At 43.8% G+C, this 27,710-nt stretch overlaps 1 protein-coding gene across 3 annotated transcripts in view; it reads left to right on the top strand.

Moving 5' to 3' along the window:
• Positions 1-27,710, top strand: part of LOC123513288 (RNA-binding protein 34-like) — a 95,807-nt gene that overhangs the window by 21,032 nt on the left and 47,065 nt on the right. For all 3 annotated transcript variants that reach the window (XM_045270365.1, XM_045270366.1, XM_045270364.1), the window contains one exon: positions 7,393-7,930. In XM_045270365.1, the coding sequence (XP_045126300.1) occupies positions 7,393-7,930 (538 nt within the window). The remainder of the gene's footprint in view (positions 1-7,392; positions 7,931-27,710) is intronic.

The raw sequence follows: 27,710 nt of genomic DNA, 5'->3' as shown, positions 1-27,710 counted from the left end.
CAGCTGCCCTACCTTATATACGCAGGCCAAAGAGAAAGTGGTATGTGGTCAGTGATGACTCAAAGGGAAAGGGTTCTGTGGTTAACCCTTCCCTCGCTCACTTCCTGCCCAGAAATGTCTGCCACCAACTTACTCCACTTAGAGGAAGCAGTACGTGGCATAAGAGAAGTGCAGAACTTCCAGTTCTGGATGTTTGGGGCAGTCTCAAGACTGGTTAAACTGGGAGATTCTGTACCTAATAAGGATACCTTGATGGCACAAGCAGTCTCTAGCATGCAACAGGCTATGCAGACTGCTTCAAAAGAGACCACTACAGTTTTGGCTAACCTATTGACCTTCAGGAGACAAGCTGTGTTGAGGAATCTCCCCTCTTCATTCTCCATTTTGGATAAACGTATCCTCATGCAGTCAGCAGTGGACTCAGCTTTCTTGTTTGAGGAGGACAAGGTGACCCAGGCTAGGAAGAATGCTGATGCCTTCTCTACCAAATCCTTAAATGAAGTTGCCGCTGCAGCACTCAGACTTCTTGCCCTATCCACTCCTACGCTGATGATACCACCCTACATCTTTCCACGTTCTTTCAGAGACGTCCAACCCTTCAGGAAATCAACAGATCACGCGGGGACGCCATGGAATGCCTGACTTCTGATCTTTCTAAGATTTCCGATTGGGGCAGAGAAAATCTAGTAGTTTTCAATGCCTCAAAAACTCAATTCCTCCATCTATCAACTCGACACAACCTTCCAGACAACTATCCTCTCTTCTTCAATGACACTCATCTGTCTCCCTCTTCCACAATGAATATCCTCGGTCTGTCCTTTGCTCATAATCTTAACTAGAAACTTCACATCTCATCTCTTGCTAAAACAGCTTCTATGAAATTAGGTGTTCTGAGGCGTCTCCAACAGTTTTTCTCGCACCTCCAACTGCTTACTCTGTATAAGGGCCTTATCCGACCCTGTATGGAGTACTCTTCGCATGTTTGGGGGGGTTCCAGTCACACAGCTTTGCTTGATAGGGTGGAATCAAAAGCTCTTCGTCTCATCAACTCCCCTCCTCTGATTAACTGTCTTCAGTCTCTTTCTCACCGCCGAAATGTTGCATCCCTTTCTATATTTAATCGCTATTTTCATGGTAACTGTTCTACTGATCTTGCTAACTGCATGCCTCCCCTCCTCCTGTGGCCACGCTGCACAAGGCTTTCTTCTTCCTCTCATCCCTATTCTGTCCAACTCTCTAATGCAAGAGTTAACCAGTACGCTCAGTCATTCATCTCTTTCACTTGTAAACTCTGGAACTCCCTCCCTGCATCTGTATTTCTGAATTCCTACAACTTGTCTTCTTTTAAGAGGGAGGTATCGAGGCATTTGCTCCCCTAATTCTGGCTGACGGTTTTGGCACTTTTTACTCTATGGAGAGCCAGCGCTCAAGTGGGCTTTTTTCTAACTTTCTTTTTTTTGCCCTTGGCCTCAGCAAGTCGAGTCACCCTTGGTCAGACCTCTGGCGACTAAACCCTCTACGTCTGGGTACAGGCAACAACGAAGGCAGGCCTATCCTTTTAAGAAGCCAGAACGTCCTGTCTTGTCTTCTCATCCACACAAGGACCATAATTCTTCGGCCCAAGGCAAGAAGGGTTTTCGAAAATAGGAGCCTGTTCCCTTGACCTCTCAGGTAGCGGCATGCCTTTCACAGAGTTGGGAAAAGTGGCAAGAGAAGGGAGCCGAACCATGGGTAGTGGATGTCCTCAGAGACGATTACCACATTCCCTTTGTCAGTCAACCTCCGCTTTCAAGGTTCCCAATACAATTTGGGAGTTATTTTCCCAACTCAGTGAAAGGCAAGGCTTTAGAACAGGAGATACAATCCCTTATACAAAAGGGGCGATAGAACAGGCAACCGCTGGCCTAGGGTTCTACAGCAGAGTCTTCGTGGTGCCCAAACTTACAGGTGGGTTTGCCTCATTATTGATCTCTCCACCCTCAACCAGTACATCTGCAAAACCAGATTCCAGATGGAAACAAGTGCATCCGTGATGTCGGCCATCTGAAAGGAGGGCTGGATGCTGTCAGTCGACCTGCTGGATGCCTACCTCCAGATTCCCATCCATCAGGGGAGCAGGAAGTACCTTAGATTCACCTGGTGGGGGCAAGTTTTTCAGTTCAGAACTCTCTGCTTCAGACTGTTGACGGCACCTCAGGTCTTCACAAGAGTGATGGCTCTGGTTTCAGCGGATTTACACCAACAAGGGATTCGTTTGATCCGCTACTTGGACGACTGGTTACTTCTCTCCACCACCAGTAAGGGAGCAATGAGGTCAAGGGAGACGCTCCTAGATTTGTGCGACACACTCAATATCTGGATAAATTGGGAGAAGTCAGATCTCGAACCCAAACAGGTCATAACCTTTTTAGGAATGGACATCCATTCAACAGTTTTGAAGGTTTTCCCAGCACAAAGACGGATTCTCATTTTGCTGGAGTCTATACGAGTTTTCAAGACTCAGCCACAACCCTCAGCACAAGCATGGCTAGTACTTCTTGGCCACCTCTCGTCACTATCACACCTAGTTCCAGGAGGACGACGTAGGATGAGGAGTTTCAGCTTGCCAATCACTGGGAGAGGAGGGACAGCAGCTCCCATCAGGTACCTATGTCTCGGGAGGTTCTAGACGACCTTCAGTGGTGGTCAGACCCTGTGAACTTGCTTCAAGGTCAGTCACTGGAGGTGCGGAACCCGGAACTACTTCTGTTCACAGATGCTTCATTAGAAGGCTTGGGAGCATCTATTCTGGACGATGAGGCATGTGACGTTTGGTCACCTCCCGAACAACAAGAGCACATAACTCTCCTGTAGCTGAGAGCGATACGTCTTGGGCTTCAGGCATTCGAGGATGTATTTCAAGGACGAACGGTAGCAGTCCTGTCAGACAACACCACAGCTGTCTCGTACGTCCAGAAAGCAGGAGGGACATGGTCAGCAAAGCTCAACCACGAAGTCCAACTGACTTTGCAGTGGGCGGAGGACAATGCAGTGACCCTTCATATTCAGTTCATGAGAGGGGAGAACAACTTGGTAGCGGACTGCCCCAGCAGGAGGAACCAGGTTATTTCCACAGAATGGATGCATCAGCAGGTGTGCGACAACCTGTGGAGACTCTGGGGTTGTCCGATGGTGGACCTGTTTGCCACACGGATGAATGACAGGCTAGCCAATTTCGTCTCACCATTTCCCGACCCGATGGCGATAGCAACGGATGCCTTTCTCTTTCCTTGGGAACACAAGGAACTGTATGCATTTCCCCCTTTCCATGTCATCAGGTTCAGAGGGAGTCAAGCTTACACTAGTGGCCCCATTCTGGCCTCAGAGGGAATGGTTTACGGATCTAGTGGAACTCTCCATCGACACACCAAAGAAGCTCCCCATCAGGAAGGACCTGCTACGTCAACCTCACTTCCACAGGTTTCACCACGATCTCCACGTGCTGCAGCTAGTAGGGTGGAGACTATGGAGCGACTTCTCTGGTACAGAGGATATTCTAGGAGAGTGGCAAAGGCTAGACGACCTTCCACTACTTTGATTTACCAACATAAGTGGAAGAGGTTTTGGCAATGGTGTCACAACACTCTCCTACCCCTCCAGCCAGAAGCTTGCAGACTTTCTCCTGTACTTACACGAGTCTTGTCACCTTTCTGTCTCAGCTATTAAAGGCTATAAAGCCATGCTGAATAGTGTTTTCTCCCTAAAGGGCTTCAACCTGATAGAGGACCCAGTTTTGAAGAACCTTATTAAATCCTTTGAAACACAAGTTCCAAAAATGGGTAGTAAGACCACCACCATGGAACCTGGATGTAGTGCTAAAGGCACTGTTGCTGGCTCCCTTCAAACCTCTCAGAGCCTCTTCGTTCAGAGATCTTATGAAGAAGACTCTTTTCCTTGTCTCGCTAGCATCGGCTAAGAGGGTTGGTGAGTTACAAGTCTTGTCATACAAGCTTACTCAGCAAGGCAAAGACATCATCCTGTCTTATCTTCCAGAAATTGTCGCAAAGACAGAAACATCCAGCAATCCTCTTCCTAGGGAATTTAGGATAAAAGATTTGGCAGTGGCCGTGTGCCTTGATGATGAAGAATGCCTTCTGTGCCCAGTTTGGGCTCTGCTTATCTTTAGGGAAAGGATGGGGAATGTGGCAAGAAGACCTAGAAACCTCTTTGTCTCTCCTGCAGACAAATCCAAACCACCTTCAAAGAATGCTTTGGCCTATCTCCTGAGAGAAACTATTCTGCAGGTCCACCGCTCACTGCCCGAGAACCTACTGATACCTCTGAGAGTTATAGCACATGATATCTGAGGGATTGCCACCTTCCTTAGTTTATGGAGGAATAAATCAGTGGAGGCTGTTCTCAATGCAGCTTCTTGGAGGACACCTTCCGTCTTTGCAAAACATCTTCATGACATCGAGCGTTCAGATGGGGACACCTCTTCTCTCGGCCTGATAGTCACAGCAGGTGGTATTGTGACATGAACACTATCTTAAGGTGGCATGCTATGCCTCGCTATGCTTCACCAGAGCTTTGTGGGGGAGAGCACACTGCCTTAGCCTTGCCTTGCTCCTCTTCCTTTGCTCCAAGTCTGGATGTAAGTACTGAGGCAATTATTTTTTTTTTTTGTTTTTTTGGGGTCTCGGTTATACATGCACTCACCACCTTTTAATGTGGGAATCTTCCTAGTCATGTGAAACTGGGATGTGCAACAAATTATTTTTCAAGTATAAAAAATATTTTTGCACACGTACCTGTTTCACATGACACATACCCACCCTCCTCCCCTCTGCATGTTCTGTACGCAGAAAGCAATGGAGCGGTTGCTGAGCAGGTAGTGGGGGTGGGTGGAGGAAGGGGGGTATGAGGGCTTCTCATTTTCTATAAACCCTACCTCCTCTTCCTCCACTATGAGGAAGTTTTAGGGGGTTCTTATATATTCTGCATCAGGGAAAGAGAAAGTCCACCTCTCTTCCTAGTCATGTGAAACAGGTAAGTGTGCAAAAATATTTTTATACTTGATAATATATATATATATATATATATATATATATATATATATATATATATATATATATATATATATATATATATATATATATATATATATATATATATATATATATATATATATATATATATATATATATATATATATATGTATATATATTCACATATGTATATATAGTAAATCCTTATACGGTACTTCGTTATCCAGTAAATTCACAGTTACAGTGTTTGGTAATTACTACCCATGATTCTATTTACGGTAAGAAAAATTCACAGATACGGTATCCGCTTGTGTTTTGTTTACACCATGCCGTAGAGCCACCACGCCGCACAGCCACCACAACAATCAGTCTCTTCCCGCGTTGAACACAAGTGAAATCCCTACGGCGTGTTTTTGTGGATATTATGGGTAAGGGTTGAAATCCCTACTGTCTCTTAGTCTTGGGAGGGACATCACCTGATAGAATATGTGGCGAATGAAAGGTAGATAAAAACATTTTTAGTTTATTTCTTTTGTGCAGTACTTTACATTTTTTTTATGACTATTTTCATGTATTTTCATGTCTGTAGGAGTGACTTTCGACATCCTGGAACACATCCCCCTATTATTACATGTTATAATGGGTTCGGTATGTGGTAATTTTGATTTGCGGTAAGGTTTTCTGGAATACATGTGTATTGTATAACGAGGACTTACTGTATGTATATTTTGGTAAGAGGCCATTTTGAATGCATGTTCTGTTAAAGTTTACAGCAGTAATTGCATTGTTTACTTTGTAGGATGTTTTTTCAATGCTTCTTACTAGTGAACGGATATTCTCATTAAGATATCTTAGAGATTTCCGAAGTCCATATTCTTTTTTTTGATCGGCTGGTGTGTTTGTTTGTTTTCTTTCAGGGTACCTTTTAGCCTTCTCTGACCATCTTCAAGAAAGAAATGAACCGTGGTGCTGGGTGAGCTGGTATATATCTGTGTGGTGCATGCTTGGCTGGCTGGTGGGCTATGTCAGCCAATCAGCACATGTCATTCTGTATCCTTGTGGACGGTAGGGAGGACTCAGGAATTAGCTGGATGTTGATGCTAGTAGTCCTGGTGTGAATGTAGACTGCTTATCATCCGTAGGCAGGCTTTGCATAGTTCTTTGTGCAGGATGACTGTGTTCTCTTCTAATTTCTTGCGGTTGAAAGTAGTGTCTGCATGGTTGATGACACCGTCTTGTGTGGGCTGTGATGCGCTTGGATAAGGTGGTGGTGATTGAACCAATATACGTAGAGGGTCAGCGACTGCAGTCACCATCATGGCATGTGTGTTGGTACACCACATTTACCTCTTGAAGTGTTGCTGGATGTGCACTTAGTTTTGTAGTAAATTATGAGCTTAATTTGTGAGTTAGTGTTGATGGGCTTGATGTTGTGAATGATTTTCTTCAATGCTTTTGCTTTTGCGTTGTAGGTGGAGGTCACGTAGTTTTTGTAGTATAGGTGAATTTCTTGAGGGGAGTCTTGTTTTTCTTTCTCATCGAAGTAGCTGTTCAGTGTTGTCGTACTACTTAGTTGATTTCTGCTTTACTATATCTGTTGTTGGCGAGCATTTGGGATACTCTTGTGAGTTCCCTGTTGATGGTGGACGATGATGAGCAGTGGGTGAAGGCATGCTTGATGAAAGTGTTGATGACACTGACAGTATTTCTCAAGGCATTCACTAGCAGTATTGAGGCAGAAAGCTAAATTTGTGGGTTTGACATAGTTTCTCTACTGAAGTCTATGTCAAGCCCACAGATTTAGGTTTCTGCCTCACCGCTGCCAGTAAATACCAGCTCACTTAGCACCATGGTTCACTTCTTTCCTGAAGATGGTCTGAGAAGGCTGAAAGGTACCTTGAAAGAAAACAAACAACAAACACTCCAGCCGATCAAAATAGAGAAAATGGACCACGGAAATCTCTCGAAGATATCTTAATGAGAATATCCGTTCACTAGTAAGAAGCATTGAAAAAACATCCTACAAAGTAAACAATGCAATTATTGCTGTAGACTCTTAACAGAATATATATATATATATATATATATATATATATATATATATATATATATATATATATATATATATATATATATATATATATATATTTATATATATATTTATTTATATTTATATTTATATATTTATATATTTATATTTATATATTTATGTATATATATATATATATATATATATATATATATATATATATATATATATATATATATATATATATATATATATATATATATATATATAGATGTTGTGTATTTTGAACATTATTATTGGTTGCTATTCTTGATTATGAATTTTATATTATTTCAGTATTGACAGTAGTGGAATTGTAAAAAAGACCAACAAGAAGAAAATGAAGTTTTTGGCTCAGAATATGTCTAGTTGCAATGAAGTGATAGAAGCCATGGAGGCAGGCTCTGCTGTTGCCATGTCATCTTTATATCCTAAGAGCAACAAACAAAAGAAGAGCAAAATGAAAAATTCAGAAAAGCTTGCTGACAGTGCCACCAGTGATTTATCAAATGTCATGGAATTGCAGATGAAGAATGGCAATGTTGATGTAAAAAATTATCCAGACATCACACATATGCCTGCAGACACCAGCCTCAGTGAAGTATTACCCAAGACCAAGAAAGTGCTGAAAAATAATCAAGCCAACTTGCAAGCACTGACAGAGAACTCAAGTGGTGCCAACAAGAAGAATAAGAAGCATAAGAAAGCCAAGATGAATGTGTTTGGGATGCCAGAAAGTAATGATGAAAAGGAGCAGAGGACAATATTTGTGGGCAATGTGAACACCAAGACGACGAGGAAGAGCCTGACACGTTTTTTCAATAAATATGGCAAGGTGGGTTGAGCATGGAAAGTAACAAAGCAGAAGAGTGTGTGTGTTCTTTGTAGCCTTTAGTTATTAAGGAGTGTGTCAAAATGGCTGTGATTGACTGTCTGGTGTGTGGGTGCACTTGAGTGGTCTGTGTGTGGGTGTGGATGTGGTAAGAATTAGTTGAGTTGAGCAAATTATGTATTGCAAACACATCATGTAAGGTATGAAAGTGTTCTTGATATTCAGAGATAAACGTGATCACTAGATTACCACATGGAATTGTCAAATAGGTCTTTGTTTCCTTTTTGTAGTACATTTGAGGACCATTTATTTTGTTGCTACATATACTAATTACCCATTTGTAATTACATATGCCTATATGCTTATATGCCATTATTCCCACACTCAGCACAGAAAATCAACCAGCACCTCTACATAGAGATCATACCTATAAAAGTACCATGTCACCTCCGCGTGCATGTGCACCACAAACCACCAGCCCAGCTGGCCACCAACCTCAGATCCCTTCTTTGCTCGGCATAGTGTTCACCTGCTCCTCTTCTTGCTTCTTCCTGCCTTTTTTGGTGCCCACTTCCTTGCCACTTCCATTTCTACTTCTCCTTGAGTTACCATGGCCACTCGTTGTTGTGTTGGATGCAAGAGGTGATTGCCGGGTGAGGCTTTAGAGCTGCATTCCCACTGTGTGTCTTGTCGGCCTGCCATGTGTTTGGCTGAGGACTGGTGTAGTGAGTGTTCTCACCTCTCCCTTCTCCAGTTCCAAGCATATGTGAAGGATGCTTAGAGGCGTTCTGCTAAGGAGAAGAAACGGTCCAAGTCATCTGGCAGTTCCAGTGAGAAGTGTTCTTGCCAGCAGGAGCCGGCTTCTGAGGCCCCTCAGGCCAGCAGGTTTGTCACTATAGAGTCTGATCTTGCTGCCATGAAGGCTTCTATAGCTCAGTTGTCAGCAGTCTTGTTGCCTCCTGCCTCTGGTTCTGTGTTTTCAGGGTTTGCAGACAGTGGAGCGAGTGTGCGTCCACCACCCAGGTTGGTGCCAGGTGTAGGGGGACACTGGTCTCACCCCGGCTAGGCCCTTTGGTGGTGGCTGCTGGTAGTGGTGGAGCGAGTCTCAGTGTGACCCCTCTCCCTGGTTTGGCTCTGGGAGTGAGTGGGGGACAGGCTTCCTCTGTTCCAAATCCTGCCCCGGAGTTGGCGGTCGGGGGAGTGAGTTTGTGTGCGGCCCTGCACTCTGCCCTGCCGCTGGTAACGAGTGGGGTGCCTTCTCCTGCTGTTCCTGGCCCTTCCACAGAGTTTTTGGGGCTCAGTGAAGTTAGCATGTGTGTGGCCCCTCTCCCTAGTCTGGCTCTGGGAGTGAGGGGGGTCCAGTCCCTCACTTTTTCAGGCTCTTCCGTGGACTTCTCTGATTTTGGGGGTGTGAGGTCCAGTGCAGCCTCACTCCCTATCGTGGCCCTAGAAGTGAGTATGGTGCAGACTCCTGCTGTGTCAGGTGCTTCCAGGGAGTTTTCAGGTCTCGGTGGAATGAGCTTGCGTGCAGCCCCACTCTCCGGTGTGGCTCTGGCATTGAGTGGTTTGCAGGGTCCCGCTGATCCTGTTTCTTCTGTGGCCGGTCCTGGGGTCAGTGGATTGAGTCTACGCACAGCTCCTCTCTCTGGTAAGGCCTTGGGCGTTTGTGGGGAGCCAGCTCCCGCCATGCCAGTCTCCTCCTTGGGCCTTGTTGGTGGTGGAGAAACGAGACTTCATGCCACACCAGTCTTTGGTGGGTTGCCGGGTGATGGTAATTTTGCAGGCTTGGCAGGTGTGTCTTCCATGGGCCTGCCTCATGTTGATTTGCTGCATGGGTCAATGTCCTTGCAGGTCCCGCCCTGTCCAGTTGATGCAGGTGCAGGCCCTGGTGGCGCAGTAGTTAGTCAGGCTGCTGCCACGGGTTGGCCTTCGTTTTCTGAAGATGTGGATGAGGTTTTTGATGATGTTCCCTTGAGGGAGGCTGGCACTGCAGATGAGGAGGGTGTGGCCTCTTTTCGTGAGCTTACTACCTCAGTGAGAGAGTCCTTGGGTCTCCTCGTTCCCTCTTCTATTGCTTCCACTCTTCAGACTGGGGTTGAGTGCACCTTGGGGACTTCATGGCCTGGGATGTTCCCTGTGGATCCCTAATCTGGCTTCAGCAAAGTTAACCTTGCCCAGGAGGTAGGCTTCAAGGGCGGAGAGGTTGTACATGCTAGGAGATTCCTGTGGGGCTCCTCGTCTCAGTGATGAGCTTCTTCATTTGGTGGAGAGTAAAGATCTGTCTGTGAGTCTTCCCTGGCATATGGCTACTCAATTAGATGGTATTTTGAGTAGTTTTTGATATCACTTCCTGGACAGATCAGGTTCTGCGGGCCCATGCTGGCCTTTTCCAGTGCTGCCCCCCCAGAGGAGCTTGGACTACCTGGGAGCTCTTGCCAGGACAAATTTAGACATTATGCAGCCCTGTGAAATGCTCCGTTTGAGGATGATGATGTTACACAGATAGGCTGTGGTGAGAAACCTCCCTAATACCTACGGTAACCGGGAGAGACGGCAAATGATGTCTTCCCCCGTTGGCTCCCACCTTTTTGATGGTCAGAGTTTGGTGGCAGTGGAGCACAGGAATCTTGAGTCCTCGCAACGATCCCTCGTATCCCAGATTGCTCATGGTCTGGCTTCCACAGGACGTCAGGGCTAAGGCTGGTCTTGCTGTTGGTTCCCGACACCTTGCGCCGGTTGCTCCTTCTTTGGTTCTACCCCCTCCTGCACCTAAGGCGAGTGGTTCCTTTTGTTCTCGAGGATTTTTCCGTGGCTGCTCTAGGGGCCATTGGGGGTCTCGCTAGGGACGCTGTGGAGGTACCACTGCAAGTTGCGGCTTGTATGCAGCAGCACTGGCAAGAGTGGGAGAGCATCGGGGCCTGGAAGTGGGTGGTCAAGACCCTTCGGTATGGTTACATTTTCCCCTTCCTTAGGGATCCTCCCCTCTTGAGCGCGCCTGTGGAGTTTCCGGCGTACAGGGAGGGCTCGGACCATCACTTGGCTCTGGAGGCGGCGGTTTATAAGATGGTGGTAAAGGGAGCTATAGAACTGGTGGTAGACCCTCAGACTGGGTTCTATTCTCACGTCTTCCTTGTGCCCAAGACCACAAGGGGCTGGAAGCCGATTTACAACCTTTCGGTCTTAAATCGTTTCCTGGTGGTGACCCACTTCTGCATGGAGACAGTTTTGTCAGTGCTAGAGTTAATGGCCAAGGGCGAGTGGATGGTGTCCTTGGACCTGCGGGACGCTTACTATCAGGTTCCTGTCCACCCTCGGTCACACAAGTACATGTGGTTCGTCTGTCAGGGGAAAGTTTACAAGTTTCGAGTTCTGTGCTTTAGCCTTGCCACGGCTTCTCAGGTCTTTACCAAGGTGATGGCTTCTGTGTCAGCTTGGACCCATCACCTTGGCATACCCTTGCGTTGCTATCTGGGCGATTGGCTAATTTCCAGTCCTCCTTGGGCTTCATGCCTCCACTATGCCCAGTCTCTTCTGTTTTTGTGTTATCGGGTGGGGATTCTGGTCAACTGGGCCAAATCCAATTTGTCTCTCAGCCAGAGGAAGCAATTTTTCGTTATGGTTCTCGACACTGTCAGAGTCCGAGTCTTCCCGTTGCCATATTGGGTCAGCTGTTTTCAGGCAGTGGCCCAACAGTTTCTGCTAGCCAAGGCTCCACCAGTGTCCCTCTGGAGGTCTTTGCTGGGACATCTTGCATCCCTAGCACGGTTAGTGCCAGGTGAGCTCCTGCGGATGCAAGCTCTGCAGTAGTGTCTAAAGAGGCATTGGCGGTCTGCTTCCGACCCAGTTTGGTGGCAGGTGGCTCCAAATCATCAGTGTTTGCAAGACCTTGCTTGGTGGTTGGTTCCAGATCAACTTCTGAAAGGCGCCCTATTTGTGGGGACGTCCTTGGAACAGACCCTATTCTTGGATGCTTCCCAGCTTGGGTGGGGTGCTCACTTGGGGGATTCTCTGGCTTTGGGAGTTTGGACTGTGGAGGAGTAGGGGCTCCACATAGATAATTTAGAGCTTTTGGTGGTCTTTTGGGCTCTCCAGAGTTTTCAGCATGCCACCGGGGTCGGTGGTGTCTGTGATGTATGAGAACTCTCAGGAAGTTCTGGGGCGCTCATTCTGAACCTCTGTCAGCCTTAGCAGCGACAGTTCTCCAGTGGTGCGAGAACCGTTCCATCTCTCTGTGCCTGGTTTTCGTTCCAGGACGCCACAATGTGATTGCGGATGTACTTAGTCGGGAGTGCGTCAGGTCAGAGTGGACCCTACATCCCGAAATTTGCAAGAAAGTCTTCTAGGTGTGGGGGTCTCCTCTGGTAGATCTGTTTGCTACAGCACTGACTCGTCGTCTGCCCCTGTATGTATCTCCTCCTCTGGATCAGGGAGCCTGGAGACAGGATGCGTTCTCTTTTCCATGGGACGGTCTGAATCTGCACGCCTTTCCGCCGTTCACTCTGACCCGCCGTGTTCTAGTGAGGGTTTGTGAGTCACGGGCTGTGTGTATGGGTTCTTCCCATGTGGCAGTCTCTCCTTTGACAACCTCACCGTCTTCTCTTCCACGGTTCTCTGGAGAAGCTCCATCTTCACTTGTGGCAACTCTCCAGATTCTCTTCCAAGCTTGAGGGTTTTTGTGCAAGGCTGCTAAGTTCATGTCTCGACCAGTCAGACAGTCCTCCGCCTCAGTTTACCAGGCAAAGTAGAGAGTCTTTTGTGATTGGTGTGAGTCGAGGGGTTTGGACCCATGCTCTGCCTCTAGTGCAGCTGGCAGATTTTTTCCTTTTCCTTTTTGAGTCTAAGCGCCTGTCAATGTTAGCGATTAGGGGTTATTGTTGTGCCATAGTTCCTGTTCTGTGTCACTCAGGCATAGACCTTTCCACTGATTCAGACCTTTCTTCTCTTCCGCTCCTTTGTGGTCTCTTGTCCACCTCGTTTGCCTCAATTACCTGCTTGGGACCTTTCTCTGGTCCTTCGGTCCTTGTTACGTCCTCCTTATGAGTCCTTGCGGACAGCCTCGCTGAGAGGTGTCTCACTTAAGACCATGTTTCTTTTGACAATCGCTTCGGCTTGTTGGGTTAGTGGGCTTCACGGCCTGTCGGCTGAGGTGTGTCACTCCAAAGGCTGGATGTCCATGACCTTTTCCTTTGCCCCTGATTTCCTGGCTAAGACTCAGTGTCCGAGCCAGCATTCCTTCAATGAGTTCACTATTCCTGCTCTTCTTGATTTTGTCTGGGAGGACGAGGTAGACCACCTTCTTTTTCCGGTTCAGATGGTCTGTGAGTACCTTTGCAGGACTAGGGATTGTTGGCCGGCCTGCTATAGGTTGTTGATCACGGTTTCATTTCCCAGACGAGCTGTCCACCCTTGTACCTTGTCTAAGTGGATTTGTCAGGTAATTCAGAGGGCCTATGTGAGTGTCTCTGAGGAGGAGTTGCGCCTTTTGAAAGTGAACGCCCATGAGGTTCGGGCTATTGCGACCAGTGTTTTCTTTAGAAAAGTTAAGAGTCTAGACTTGGTTCTCAAGGCTGGTACATGGTAGAGTATGACCACCTTTGCCTCCTTTTACCTACAGTATGATACTCATAAGTATTTATATACTTTTTCCCTTGGGTCATTAGTTTTGGCACTGAGGATTGTTCACTGATGCTGGTTCAGTTTTCTTTCTGGATTTTCCTTGTTGTCAGCAATAAGATTTACGGATACATTATTTTTCAATTTTCAGGGTTTTGGCAATTTTGGAGATCATGTCTTCCATCTTCGGGTTTCTGTTACACCCTCCCACCTATACTTGGGAATCTGGCATATGTAATTACAGTAAGTCCCCGATTTACGATAGAAATACGTTCATTAAGGGGAGCGTCCGGTTTAGATCGGTGTTGTCATATCTCCAGTAAATATTCATGAAACACTCTGATTTTTATGTTGTGAAGTATTGGGAACATGTTCATCAATATTAGACATTCATCCCCATTTTAGTCCTCAATCCCGCCATGCAATTACAATTTCAACTAAAACTTATGAGTGTTATTCTGGCCTTATTATTTGCTCCATAACCTTCATTTTCTTATGGCAAAGATGCATTATCTTATGAAATGTTTCTACGTCATTAGATTTTTTATATCATCTTTTGTTTTTGTTTTATGAATTTTTCTTCAAAATCTATTTTTTTAAACTTTTTTTTTGACCAAAAAATATTTATACAAAATTACAGGTCACATACATTAAAAAATAGCAACGTGAATTGAAAGAAGAAGTATTCCTCTCCTTTTTAGTTATTATTTAATTGAAATCAGGCTAAAATTGGCTGCAAAATAGATTTTAGAAGGGGAATAACATGATATAAAGTTTATCGATCGATCTCGATCCTGTTATAACACATTAGGAAGTTTATTCAGGTTTACTCTATGTTCTTTTTTATTATCTACAATCTCATAATACAATTAGATGTGTATGAGGCTCTTAGTCCCCTCCTGTCAGTGATATGTTGGTCGTGAAGAGGCTTTTCATCCGGTGTCCAGCTCTCACTTTTTCTGGTTGTGATGTGTTCTTGAAGTTGCATGTTGTGCAGTGCATAGTTATGGTGTTCTCATATACATCAGGCTCGAAACTGTAGTCAAAGGCAGGATTTGGGCATGAAGAACGCAAGGAAAGAAGATTTTTCAGCCTCCTTTTCGTCAACATGACAAGCTCGTTGTCACTATCCGCATCTTCATTTCCTTTCTCATTATTTTGTAGAAGAGCTTTTCTAATTGTGAGTTATGAGGCCTTTTCTTATTTATTTCCTTGTCTTTGTTCTGCGTGAGATGTGGTGTGGCGGTGGTGAGGGTGATGGTGGTGGGTGACGTGAGAATATGTACTGGAGCATCTGAGGTGTCAGGTTCAACACACTTTATTCTATTCTTTGTGCTTCCATACTCATATTCCAGGCATCCTTACTTTCCTTATTCTTCTTCAACACCTGTCCCATGGTTGGCAATAAGTGAAAAGCAGGATGCAGTAACTAAATTACGTGCTGTTTAGTAGAGTGAAGGGCAGGTAGCGAGAGACGCAGCAACAACGTCTCTCTCTGATAGCTTTCCCACTACTGAATCTCGCTGTGCCTTGGTTGATGCCACTCATAGACTTTCAGTGTTGCCGTATCATGTCCATCAAAATAGTTAAGATTTTTGCCTTTTTTTTAATATTTTTGAGAAAAAAACAACTTATTCTGCTTATGTTAACAAATGCACGTGGTTGAGTACAGGACATTTAAATGGCATTTAAACGGAAATCAATGCGTGTTTTGCCATCAAACTTCGTGAAATAATAGCTAACATGTGTACCTACCACATATATTTTTTACACAAAAAACGTTATTTTTAACATATTTTCGGTCTCTAAACCAGACGCTGCCCTTAAAACCTTATCGTAAAGCGAAATTAGCGTAAACTGAAACCGTTTTTACATGTATTAGATAGGAATACGTTCCAGCTCAGTACGGAAGTCAATTGAAAAAAGTAAACCAATTGGACAAGCTATGTATTACCAGAAAAAAATTGAATAACAAGAATACTGTTTTGCTTAGCTTTCATAATGTTAATCTTCTGTATAGGTCCTCTTCAAGGCTAGAGGACTATTTGTGCCCTTCCTCTGTCCCTCCCAAGGCTAAGGGACAGCAGGGACCTCGCCTGCCTTACTCGGAAGGAGGGTTCACGGGAGAATCATCAGCTGATGTGGCAGATGAAGTGGGTGACACACCGGCCGAATGTGAAGCAAGTGAATCATATCCTTCAAACTGGTCACTTGAAGTTGATAACCTAGGCTTAATTGATGAAGTTGAAGGTCCAGTGGGTGAAGTGGATAGTCTAGCTACAGGTTTGAAAAAAAGCTGTGATTGTGGACTGTTTTGCCTTTTTACGTTTCTTGTCATATGATTCTCTGTAGATTTTCATCGCCTGTTCCATCTGATTAACCACATTGCTACTTCTTTTGGGGTTAGGGTCATGTTCTTGCAGCAATTCCATTGCAGAGTCAATAAAACTGAAAACTTTTTGTAGAGTCTTGATGTCTTCACCACAATCTAAATTACGTTTCTGTGACATTTTGGACAGGGATTGGTTTTAAATGCGGAGAATAGTGTAAGTATATCACCGAGCATGAGGTTTCACTGTATTTGTAGTGGCGGCGCGAAAGCGACTAGTTTGTAGTTGGCTGCGGTGCGATGCCACAATCACAGCAACAGGTTTGGTGGGAATTTTAGATATCTTAACTGAATTTTTTATCGTAAATTGAAAAAAAATGGTAGTAATTATCAACTATCATATCTGCGAATTTATCGTAAACCAAACTGTCATAAAACGAGGACTTCTGCACATATGGGTAATTAGTATATGTAACAACAAAATAGTATTTCAAAGTAAAAACTTATTTTGTGAATATACTTACCCATATGTAATTACATATTAAGAGGTTACCTTCCTCCCTCCACTCTGTGTTTCTGTCAATTCTGGCAGAAAGGATCTGAGGTTGATGGCCAGCTGGGCTGGTGGTTCCTGGTGCGCATGCGCACGGAGGTGATGTTGTACTTTTATAGGCACAATCTCTTTATAAAGGTGCTGGTTGATTTTCAGTGTTGAATGTGGGAGTAATGGCATATAGGCATATGTAATTACATATGGGTAAGTATATTCACAAAAAAAATTTTTACTTTGAAAAATCCGTTTTACTATTAAGATAACTTGGTAACTTATAGAGTGAGTTGCATATACAGTAATCGCCCGCATATTCAGATTATAGCAGCCAAGACCATGGTGGATATGCGAAATATCCGGATACGCAGAATTTCCTCTCCCAACCCCTTATAAATTGAGAAAAAACTTGTACATAACCCAAACCCAAATGGGTAAGTAAACAATGAATGAAAGCACATTAAATGTATAATTTGGAACAAAAAATAGTACATAAGCAGTACAAGGGGTGGTGGGATGTACACCCAACAGTAAAGGCGGCATCACACTAGTACTTTTCCGTCAATTTTTATCACCGTGAATTACTAATGAAATACCGCAGTATTTCATTAGTAATTCACTATCACTCACTGTCACGGAGTCCAGGTTATCCTCATGGCATGAGCATATATGAATACTAAGATATGACATCCATTATAGCAGGCAATAGAGGAGTGAAAACAAATTTAATATCATGGTGAAAGACAACACGCCAAGCTAAAAGGGTCACAAGAAGAAGTAGTGACCAAGTCGCCAGAGTCTCCGCCGTCTGTGGCCGATCTCATCATCCTGTCGTTAAGCGGAGTATTACTACATATACATATACAGTAAGGTCTCGGTTTATGTCAGTTACGTTCCTGAAACATGACATAAGTTGATTTTATACGTAACTCGAATTTCTGTACATTTCAAAGCATATTATCGAGTTTTCAACCAATTATTGTTTATGGTCATTCAGGTAAGTAAAAGGTTATATTGTTATATTATTTACAACTATGTAGGAATATGAAACACAAGCTTGTTTTTGTTGTTGATTAGGGCCGTGAACGCTTAGGACTGCAGGTTGCCGAGAGGGGTGGACGCCTGAGGCCGCCAGGAGGGTGGGCAGGTCGAATGTTGTGACGCCCAGGGCGGACAGCTGGGAGCGTAGTGCAGTGCGGTGGGAGTAGAAGCGTGGGCAGTGGAGCAGGAAATGCAATAGGAAAGGGCAATAGGGATCAGCAGACAGGTGCAGACGGTGCTAGTGAGCTGCGAGTGTCGTGTGGCCCAGGCGAAGGCTCCGGAGTTGTTATTGTTGCGATGGTGGGTGCGCGAGCCCTCAAGGTCATCAACCTCCCCGTTGTCATGGTAACGGGCTTCCCATTTTCTTCTTCACTCCCTCACACACAGCTGCTGCCTCCCTTCTCATGTCTTTGAATTATGTCCACTTTTTCTTGTAGCGTATTGGTTTTCCTTTTCTTAGCATCACTGCTGTCACTAAGGAGTTTTCTCTTTGGTGCCATTGAGCAAGATACTAAGAACTTGAGTCAGTAAACGCAGAAGTAGGATATCACTCTTGCCAGGGGCGATGGTGTGGTGGAACTGAGGCAGGGTGTCATTGTATTCAAGTGTGAGGTGGGTGGCGTGGCGGGTTACCACTAGTGACGCCTGGCGGCCAACAATAACAATAAATCTTGCGCTGTACGATTTTTAAATTAAAAATTTTTTTTAATCTTCAATTGCCTTTTAGTGGACTGACGTAACTACGAGTTTGACGTAACTCGAGACCGACATAACCCGGGACCTTACTGTATACATATACATACAGTAATACTCCGCTTAACGAACATTTGTCTAACGAATTTCCGGTTTAACATACTATAAAAAGTTAGACCAAAAAGTCTGCATAACGCACAACCACATCCGTTTTAACGAATTTTCTTGGTTTGAATTTGCTGGGTTAGGGACCGAACACGGCAGCTTCACTGTGATTGTCTGGCTCCCTGCCTGTCTCTAGCGCTCCTGGAGCTGGATCCAAGATTCTTTAACAACCTCAGAGCAACCTCCTGCCGCGAAACGGCTTCCATGAACGCTTGGAGGGACAGTGACAAGGTTGCTCTGAAGTTGCTGGCAACACGTTACTGTCTTATACGTATATGCATATATGTTCACAAAACAACATTTCTATTAGCTTTTTACAAACCTTGCCCCCAAGAAAGGATTGTTTTGTAATGCATAAAGTGAAATCTTATATGGAATACCAAAAAATAAAGCAGAGATAATGAGATCGGCCACAGACGGCGGAGATTCCGGCGACTTGGACACTTCCTCTTCTTGTGACCTTTTTAGTTTGGCGTGTTGTCTTTCACCACAATATTAAATTTGTTTTCACTCCTCTATTGCCTGCTATAATGGATATCATGTCTTAGTATTCATATACGCTCATGCCATGAGAATATCCTGGACTCCGTGGCAGTGAGTGATAGTCAATTACTAATGAAATACCGCCGTATTTCATTAGTAATTCACGGCAACAAAAGTTGACAGTTTTAACCGGAAACTTCACATCTTATCTCTTGCTAAAACAGCTTCTATGAACTTAGGCATTCTGAGGCATCTCCGGCAGTTTTTCTTACCTCTCCAACTGCTTACTCTATATAAGGGCCTTATCTGCCCCTGTATGGAGTACTCTTCGCGTGTTTGAGGGGTTAGTTTTACTAGATAAGGTGGAATCAAAAGCTTTTCGTTTCATCAACTCCCCTCTTGTGACTAACTTTCTTTAGCCTCTCTCTCACCACTGAAATGTTGCATTTCTTTCTATCTTTTATCGCTATTTTCATGCTAACTGTTCTACTGATCTTGTTAACTGTATGGCTCCCCTCCTCCTGCGATCTCACTGCACAAGGGTTTTTTCTTCCTCTTGTCCCTATTTTGTCCAACTCCCTAACGCAAGAGTTAACCAGTACTCTCAATCATTCATACCTTTCACTGGTAAACTCTGGAACTCCCTCCCTGTATCTGTATTTCCAACTTCCAACGACTTGTCTTCTTTTAAGAGGGAGGTATCGAGGCATTTGCTCCTTAATTTTGGCTGACGTTTTTCCCTTTGTAGAGAGTCAGCACTCAAGTGAGCTTTTTTTCCCTTGGCTGGCACTTTTCCCTCATAAAAAAAAAATCGCATATATGTTTTTCAGGGCTCAGATTTTCCTGTATGATCACTCCCAGATCTTTTTCCTCTTTATTCTTCATTATTTGTTCCTCTTCCATCAAATAGTTCCATACTGGTCTTCTCTTACTCTTTGCTAGTTCCATTATGTGACATTTCTTGGCATTAAACTCCAATTTTCACTTCCTGCTTCACTCATAGATCTTGTTTATATCTTCCTGCAATAGCTGACAGTCCTCTCTGGTTTTGATAACTCGTAGGAGCTTTGCATCATCAGCAAATAAATTTATGTAACTGTTTACCCCAATGTGAATGTCATTTACATAAATCTGAAACATAATAGGGGCTAACACTGATCCTTGTGGCACTCCGCTAGTTACAGTTCTCATTTTTCTATCCTTCAAGTAATCTCTTGTCCATTCTAGCAAAGTCCTCCTATGCTCTCTTGTTTCCAAAGTAGTCTTTCATGAGGGACTTTATCAAAAGCCTTTTTAATATCCAGGTATGATGTGTCCACCCATCCGTCTCTGTTTTCAAGTCCTGCAATAACTCTCAAGTAGAAGCTTAATAAGTTTGACACACATGACCTCCCTGTTCTGAACCCAAATTGTCTGTTTGATAAGACTTGCTCCTCTTCTAGAAATTTAACCCATTTTCTTTGGTAATTATTTCACAGAACTTCCCCAAGATACTTGTAAGTAACACTGGTTTGTAGTTTAGTGGTTCGGTTGCCTTTCTTCTTTTAAATATTGGAATTACATTGGCCCTTTTCCATTCTAGTGGAACTTTCTCTTCATTTATTGAACTTGTACAGTAAGTCCTCGTTATACTGTATATATGCGTACCTGGAAACCTTACCGAAAATCGAATTTACCGTATACCGAACCCATTATAACATGTAATAACAGGAAATGCGTTCCAGCACATCAAAAGTCACCCATACAGAAATGAAAATACATGAAAATTGTCATTAAAAAAAAAAAAAAAATGTAAAGTACTGCACAAAAGAAATAAACAGAAAACGTTTTTATTTACCTTTCACTCGCCATGTATTCTATCAGATGATGTCCCTCCTGAGGCTAAGGGACAGTAGAGATTTCAGCCCTTACTCATCTTCTACTGTGTGGGCAGACGAGGGTAAGATGTCGTCGTCTGCACTGTCGGGAGCAGATGTGGAAGGGCCAGCTGTAGCAGGGTCGGCACATTTCACTGGTTTGAAGAAAGAGGATATGGAGGAAGGGCCAGCTGTAGAACCATCGGTAGTGGATGAGGAATGGCCAGCTGTAGCAGGGTCGGCAGGTGTGACAGGGATGGTGTGTCTGACTGGCTTGAAGAACGAGTAGGTGGAGGACTGGTTTTTCTTTGTTTTTTCATCATAGATTTCTTGATAAATCTTGACGCTTTTCTCTACGTCATGAGCCACTTTGCTACTCCTGGCAAGATTTGGGTCACGTTCCTTCAGTTTCCAGAATTTTTCGATACCACCGAGACATTCTCTAAGAGTTTTGATGTCCAGGCCATGCACAGGTTCTTCCTCGCCTCCCTCTTTTTCTGTCTCCTGTGATGCCTTGTCTTGCTCTATAAGTTCATCATTTTAGAGAGGTTTAGCATGGCTTTCCAAAAGACCTTGAACATCATCATCATCATATTCATCAAAGCCAGCCCTATGGCACAGATTTACTATGTCATTTCTGATCACACTGATGTCGTCTTCAGCAAAGCCTGGGAAGTCATGCACGCATTCTGGCCATACTTTATTCCACGCCATGTTCATGGTAGACGTCTTCACTTCATCCCAAGATGACTTTAAATGTCTTGATGACTGTCGTTTGGATCAGAGCTGTGGTGTTTGGGGGGGAGGAACATCACCTCAATATTCTCCGCCCAGTCTTCCATGGCCCTTGTGGCTGGGAGCAGTGTCAACTATCAGTAAGATTTGGTTGGCAATGTTGTTAGCTGATGCATACTCCTTAAGAGCTGGAGACAGATATGATGTGAAATAGTCCTGGTGCACTGAAGTGGTCAGCCATGCCTTTGGATTTGATTTCAATACCACAGGTAAATATTGCTTCATTAACCCCTTGAATGCTCTAGGGTTTTCAGAATGGTATATGAGGAGTGGCTTTACCTTCAAATTCCCTTCTGCATTGCCTCCAAGTAACAGTGTTAAGCGGTCCTTGGAAGCTTTAAACCCCTTCGCACTTTTTTCTTCCTTGTCAATATAAGTCTTACTGGTCATCCTCTTCCAATAAAGTCCTGTTTCATCATAATTTATAACATGTTTCTTGCTGTAGCCTTTCTCTTCAATGCACTTTTCTAATTCTGGCTTGAATTTGTCTGCAGCTTCTTTGTCAGAACTAGTAGCCTCACCTGTTATCTTGATATTATGGAGAGTTGAACGTCGCCTGAATTTATCAAACCATCCTTTGCTTGCTTTAAATTCAAAGTCTTCCACTCCCATTTCTACCTTCAGTCTTTCAATAATGGACAGCGCTTTCTAACAGATTAAATTCAAAGACAGATCAATATTTTGACGATTCTGGTTGTCAACCCAAATTTTGAGCAATCTTTCCATCTTATCCATTGTTGGCTCACGGTGTTTTGTTAGCAATTTGCTCTGCAAATCCTTTGCATTTCCCGCAGCTTTTTTTATAGCCTCATGATTCTTTAACACCATCCAGACTGTCGACTGGGCTAGGCCCAAGTTTCTACCTATGGCAGATGTACCTTCTCCCTTATGTTTCCTCTTCAAAATATCTAATTTTACCTCCAATGTCAGACTACTTCTTTTTTGCTTTGCCTTGTCAACTCCAGCAGTGTCTGCAGAATGTGTTGGGGCCATTATCGGTGCATCACTGTGCGTCGTGATAATATCCACAAAAAACATGTAAGGATTTCACTTGTGTTCAATGGGAAATGTGGGAAGAGACTGATTGTTATTGTGACATCATCCATGTCACGCTTTTCGCGCCACCCTAGCTCAGTGCTCACTGACAGCTGACTTGGTGGGACGTTCTGACTACAAGGATGATTTAAAGTATCGCACTGAAGCCCCCAAGAGTTACAAGCGACTGACAGATACCGCAGTTCCATCCCTTAATTTACCTCAAGGTAGATTAAATTGATGAATTTTCTAAATGATTATTGTATGCCTCTGTACTGCTTATATTATAGTGCTATATAGCCTACTTCAGTTTCAGCCCCAGCTCGTTTTCACTAATGTCATATAATTTTTTGCCAAATTATGTGTACTTTAAATTTAGGAATCTAAATAATAACATTAAGACAAATAAAAAAAAACATGTCATGCAAAGTCAAAACATAAAGCTAATGAAACTGACCACATGAATGATATGTAGTTTATTTTTTCATTAGGACTATATTACCTGTTTTTCTTTCTTGTTTATGTTATGATTAAGTGGTTTATATTCAATAACAAATATTGAATATTTATGCGAACATTATGAATGGTGTGAACTTAATTTTTCTTTGTATTTTGACTACTGTTTGCCATAATTATTATGAATATATTTATGCTTACAGTAGACCGTTTAATATTCCATTTATTCATCTAATTAGTAATGCATGTAAGTAATATTTAATGCAGTTAAAAAAAAAAAGGGGGGCGAGAAGAAGAGATAACAGGCTCCAAGGATGGTCAAGTTAAAGTCAGTACAGTGAGTGGCGGGGAGGTGTGGCATGGATGATGTTATCACCCCTGCTCCCCCGCGCTGGGGCCCTGGGATGACATGAGTGAATACCGTATCTGTGAATTTTTCTTACCTTATATCGAGTTGAGGGTAGTAATTTCCAAATACCGTAACTGTGAGTTTACTGGATAAAGAACTACCGTATAACGAGGACTTACTGTAATTATTTCCCAAATTGGATCCAGTAATTCCTTTTTACATTCTTTTTAACACCTAGCCTGATACACCATCTGGCCCCATTGCTTTTCTGACATCCAACTTATCCAGTTATCTTCCAATATCCTCTTTGTGCACTGTGATCTCCTATAATCCTTGGCAGTGCAATGTCCTACTAGGTTCTGTGAAATCTTCTGCAGTGAGCACCATTTTGAATCTCTCATTCATTATTTCACACATTTCTTTCTCTGTTTGGTATGTCTTCCCTTCTTTAATTATTTTATCAATTGTTTCCTTGTTCTTTGTTTTGCTATTTTTAAACTTGTAGAAAAGTTTGGGTTCTTCTTTGCTTTTATTCACCACATCTTTCTCAAAGTTTCTTTCTTCCTTTCTCCTGACTCAAATATATTCATTTCTGGCATCTTTGTACTGCTGTCTCTTATAGTCGTGTCTCTGTTTTATGAGTTTCTTCCATGCTTTTTCTTCTGCCTTTTTAGCTTGTATGCATGTAGCATTGTACCAAGTATGTATTATTTTCTTAACTCTATAAACAGGTACAAATGTTTTTACTCTTTCATTATATTTCTGTAAGAATATATCATATTTCCCTTTCTGTACATGATATTTCTCCACTCAATATCAGCAAAGTAGATCCTTAATTTTTCAAAATCTGCTCTTGCATAATTTAATCTCTCTCTTTTGTAGTCATCTTTGTAATTTATCCCATATTCCTCCTGAATTTGCATCTCTAATGTCACATGATCACTTCTTCCCATATTGTATGATTGGAGGGGCTGTGGTTTCTTTGTGAATACTAGTTCAAGCAACGATGGTTCTTCTCCCCCCCCTGTACCTTTTTGACTCCTCCACCCACTGATCCATTGCAATAACCATAGTCAACTGTAACACTTCCTCGCTCCACTGCCCAGGATCATCCATTACTTTCATCTCTCTCCAGTTTACTTTTTTGCAGTTAAAGTCTCAAGCTAAAAGTATTCATCTACCTCTTCTTATCATGTAATCTAGGCACTTTATCACCTCTCTTTGCATATCTTTATGTTCTTCAGTTTCCCATTGTTACGTTCACCGGTTAAATGGATAAGATTGGCATCGGGGAGCCGGTGAACAATAATAATTAAAAAAAACACTGCAGGTTCAACTGGTGAGGATATGCAAAGGGGCACTTAAGAAGCTATTTAATAACCTAATAACAAAACACACAGGAAACTGACATACACATATAGATAGAACACAAATAAATATAACCCTAAAGAACCCAACTTAACAATACCTAACAATAATACCAATCCTATATGGAGGCAATGTGGAAAAACGGGACGAGGGGAAGTGATACTTATGAGGTGTCGCAGTGGTGAAGTGCTGGTTGATGTGGATCCCACGGTATTCCAAAAGGCGTTGTGTTCACTGGTTGAGGCCTTGACCTCGACTGCCTTCCAAAAATCAGGGAGCTCACTTAACACTTCCGCTTAAGTTGAATGGGGCTGCGCGAATCCTACTTCGGGACAGGAGGTGGGCTTCATGAGACGGTGACGTGGAGGGGAGGTGGAGAGGTGGCAAACGGGGTAGCAAGCGGAGGAGGTGATGGTAGTGGAGCATGTTACGGGCAGGCCATAACATTTCCTCCTCCCTAAGACCTCCGTAATGGGCTCATGAAGGAGGTGAAACGAGAGATCTTGATAAGGCGTCGGCGATGATGTTGTCCACCCCCTTGATATGGTGGACTTCCAAGTTGAAGGGTTGAGTTAACAAGGCCCACCTAAGTATGCGTTGGTTTCGGTTCTTCATGGCGTGAAGGAAGGCCAAAGGATTGTGATTGGTGAAGACCTTCCTAGTTTGAGGGCCAGGATGAAGGTAACACTCAAAACGTTGGAGTGCCAGGATGAGTGCCAGAGCCTTCTTCTCGATGGTGGAGTAGTTGAGTTGGTGTTTCTTCAGCTTGGCGGAGTGATAGGCGATGGGATGGAGAATGCTGCTTGTGGGGTCTGCTTGCAGGAGGACAGCACCCACTCCAACTCCACTCGTGTTCACTTGTAGATGGAAGGGGCGGGAGTGATTTGGCGTCCAGACCACTGGTTCCGAGGAGAGGAACGCCTTAAGATGTTGGAAGGCTTCATCACAGGTCAGGGTCTAGTGGAAAGGGACGGAAGTGCTGATAAGGTTTGTCAAGGGGGCGGCCAGGATGGAGAAGTTCCTACAGAACCGTCTGTAGAAACCGGCCATCCCCAAGAACCACATGAGAGCTGTCCTGGTGGTAGGGACAGGGAAGCCAAGGATGGCCTCCACGTTTGCTCTCTTGGGGCAAACCTTGCCGTTCCCCACCACATGTCCCAGGTAGACCACCGTGGACTTGGCTAGGTTGATCGTAAGACCAGCTTCCTGCAACCAACCCATCAGCCTCCGGAGACGGGTCAGATGTGTCACCCAGTTGTCCGAAGTCACCACCAGGTCGTCCAGATATGCAGATGTTCCCTCCAAGTCCTGGGTGATGTAATTTATAGCCCTCTGGAAGGTGGCGGGAGTATTAGACAAGCCGAAGGGCATCACTGTATTGGTATAGCCTGAAGGGGGTGATGAAGGCGGATATTATTCGGGCCTCGTCCGAGAGGGGAACCTGGTAGTAACCCCCCTAAGTAAATCTATGGTGGTTACAAATTTGGCTACTCCTATGCTGTCTATAAGGTCGTCTATCAAGGGCAATGGGTAGGAGTCTGGTACCATCACTTTATTTAATTTCCTGTAGTCAGTGCAAAATCGACTACTACCATCTGGCTTAGATGTTAAGAGGCAGGGAGAAGCCCAAGGGGATATACTAGGTTCTGCAAGGTGATGACAGAGCAGATAGTCTACCTCTCCTTTTCATCAAGTCTCTTTTAATGGGTGAAATGCGATAGGCTGGTTGTCTTATAGGCTTGATGTCATTAGATATTAATGTTATAGCATATTGGATAGTAGTACAAAGCCCTGGAAGGTCACCCGTGATTTCCAAAAAGTCTAGCAATAACTTTTTAAGATGAGACTGTTGTGAAGGTGTTAAGGAAAAAAAACCTCATCAAGGTTGGACATGATTTGACTGTTTGAGGGGCATCCTTTAGGTGATGAGAAGAGGAATTCGATGTCGGACTCTTCCTCGGGGGGCATAGGACCAGACTCCTTCCCTACCAGACATACAGGTACAGTGCGAGACATGTCGTCCTCTGGTTCTCTGGAGTGGTAAGGTTTCATTAGGTTAACCCCTTCAATACAGTGACGCCTATGTGGGCGTCATGAAGCCCCAGTAGCAAATACGGTGACGCCTACGTAGATGTCATATTTCTTTTCTGAGCTTTCTTCAGTTCAGTTGTCCCATATAGTGTGTTGGATACCAACTACACATGCTGTATGCTGTCCTTGAAATCCTAGTGCTCCTCCCACCATCCTTGTCTCCACCAATCACTAAAGATAAGCTACATGTCCTGCCTTGTGTCTAAAATTACCCAATGGCATAGACTGTTCTCATCTCTCTCTCTCTCTCTCTCTCTCTCTCTCTCTCTCTCTCTCTCTCTCTCTCTCTCTCTCTCTCTTTTTATCTTTTTTTATTTTTTTTTCTTCTGAAGATAAGTTACATGCGAGGCCTTGTAACATTGTGAACACACACACACACACACACACACACACACACACACACACACACACACACACACACACACACACACACACACACACACACACACACACACACACACACAAATTTCTAATCTCTCTCTCTCTCTCTCTCTCTCTCTCTCTCTCTCTCTCTCTCTCTCTCTCTCTCTCTCTTCTCTTCCTCTTTTACTCTTCCTCTGAAAGATAAGCTACATGTCCTGCTTGTGTCTAAAATATTAGCAAATGTCACTCTCTCTCTCTCTCTCTCTCTCTCTCTCTCTCTCTCTCTCTCTCTCTCTCTCTCTCTCTCTCTCTCTCTCTCTCTCTCTCTTTTAAGAGAGAAGACCACTCCTCTTCAAGGCGATATAGTGACTAAAAATAGCAGCATAATACACAAAGACGACAAGCATGACAAGCTTGACGAGTTTCAGCTGGTGGTGGCATTACCAGTATATCATACAGGCGGGCTTTTTAACATCCTAAGGTTAATATGAACTAGTTGGGAATCCTTACGACGGTCAGGAGTGCGGACCACAGTTTAATGGACTTAGTTTTTGAGCCATAACATAAGGCCCCATGAACTTACTGTGAAGAGCATTGCC

The sequence above is a fragment of the Portunus trituberculatus genome, chromosome 35, assembly GCF_017591435.1.
Source record: "Portunus trituberculatus isolate SZX2019 chromosome 35, ASM1759143v1, whole genome shotgun sequence".
NCBI classification, from domain to species: Eukaryota; Metazoa; Arthropoda; class Malacostraca; order Decapoda; family Portunidae; genus Portunus; species Portunus trituberculatus.
Note: the sequence above shows the minus strand (reverse complement) of the source record. Positions and strands in the feature narration are given on the sequence as shown.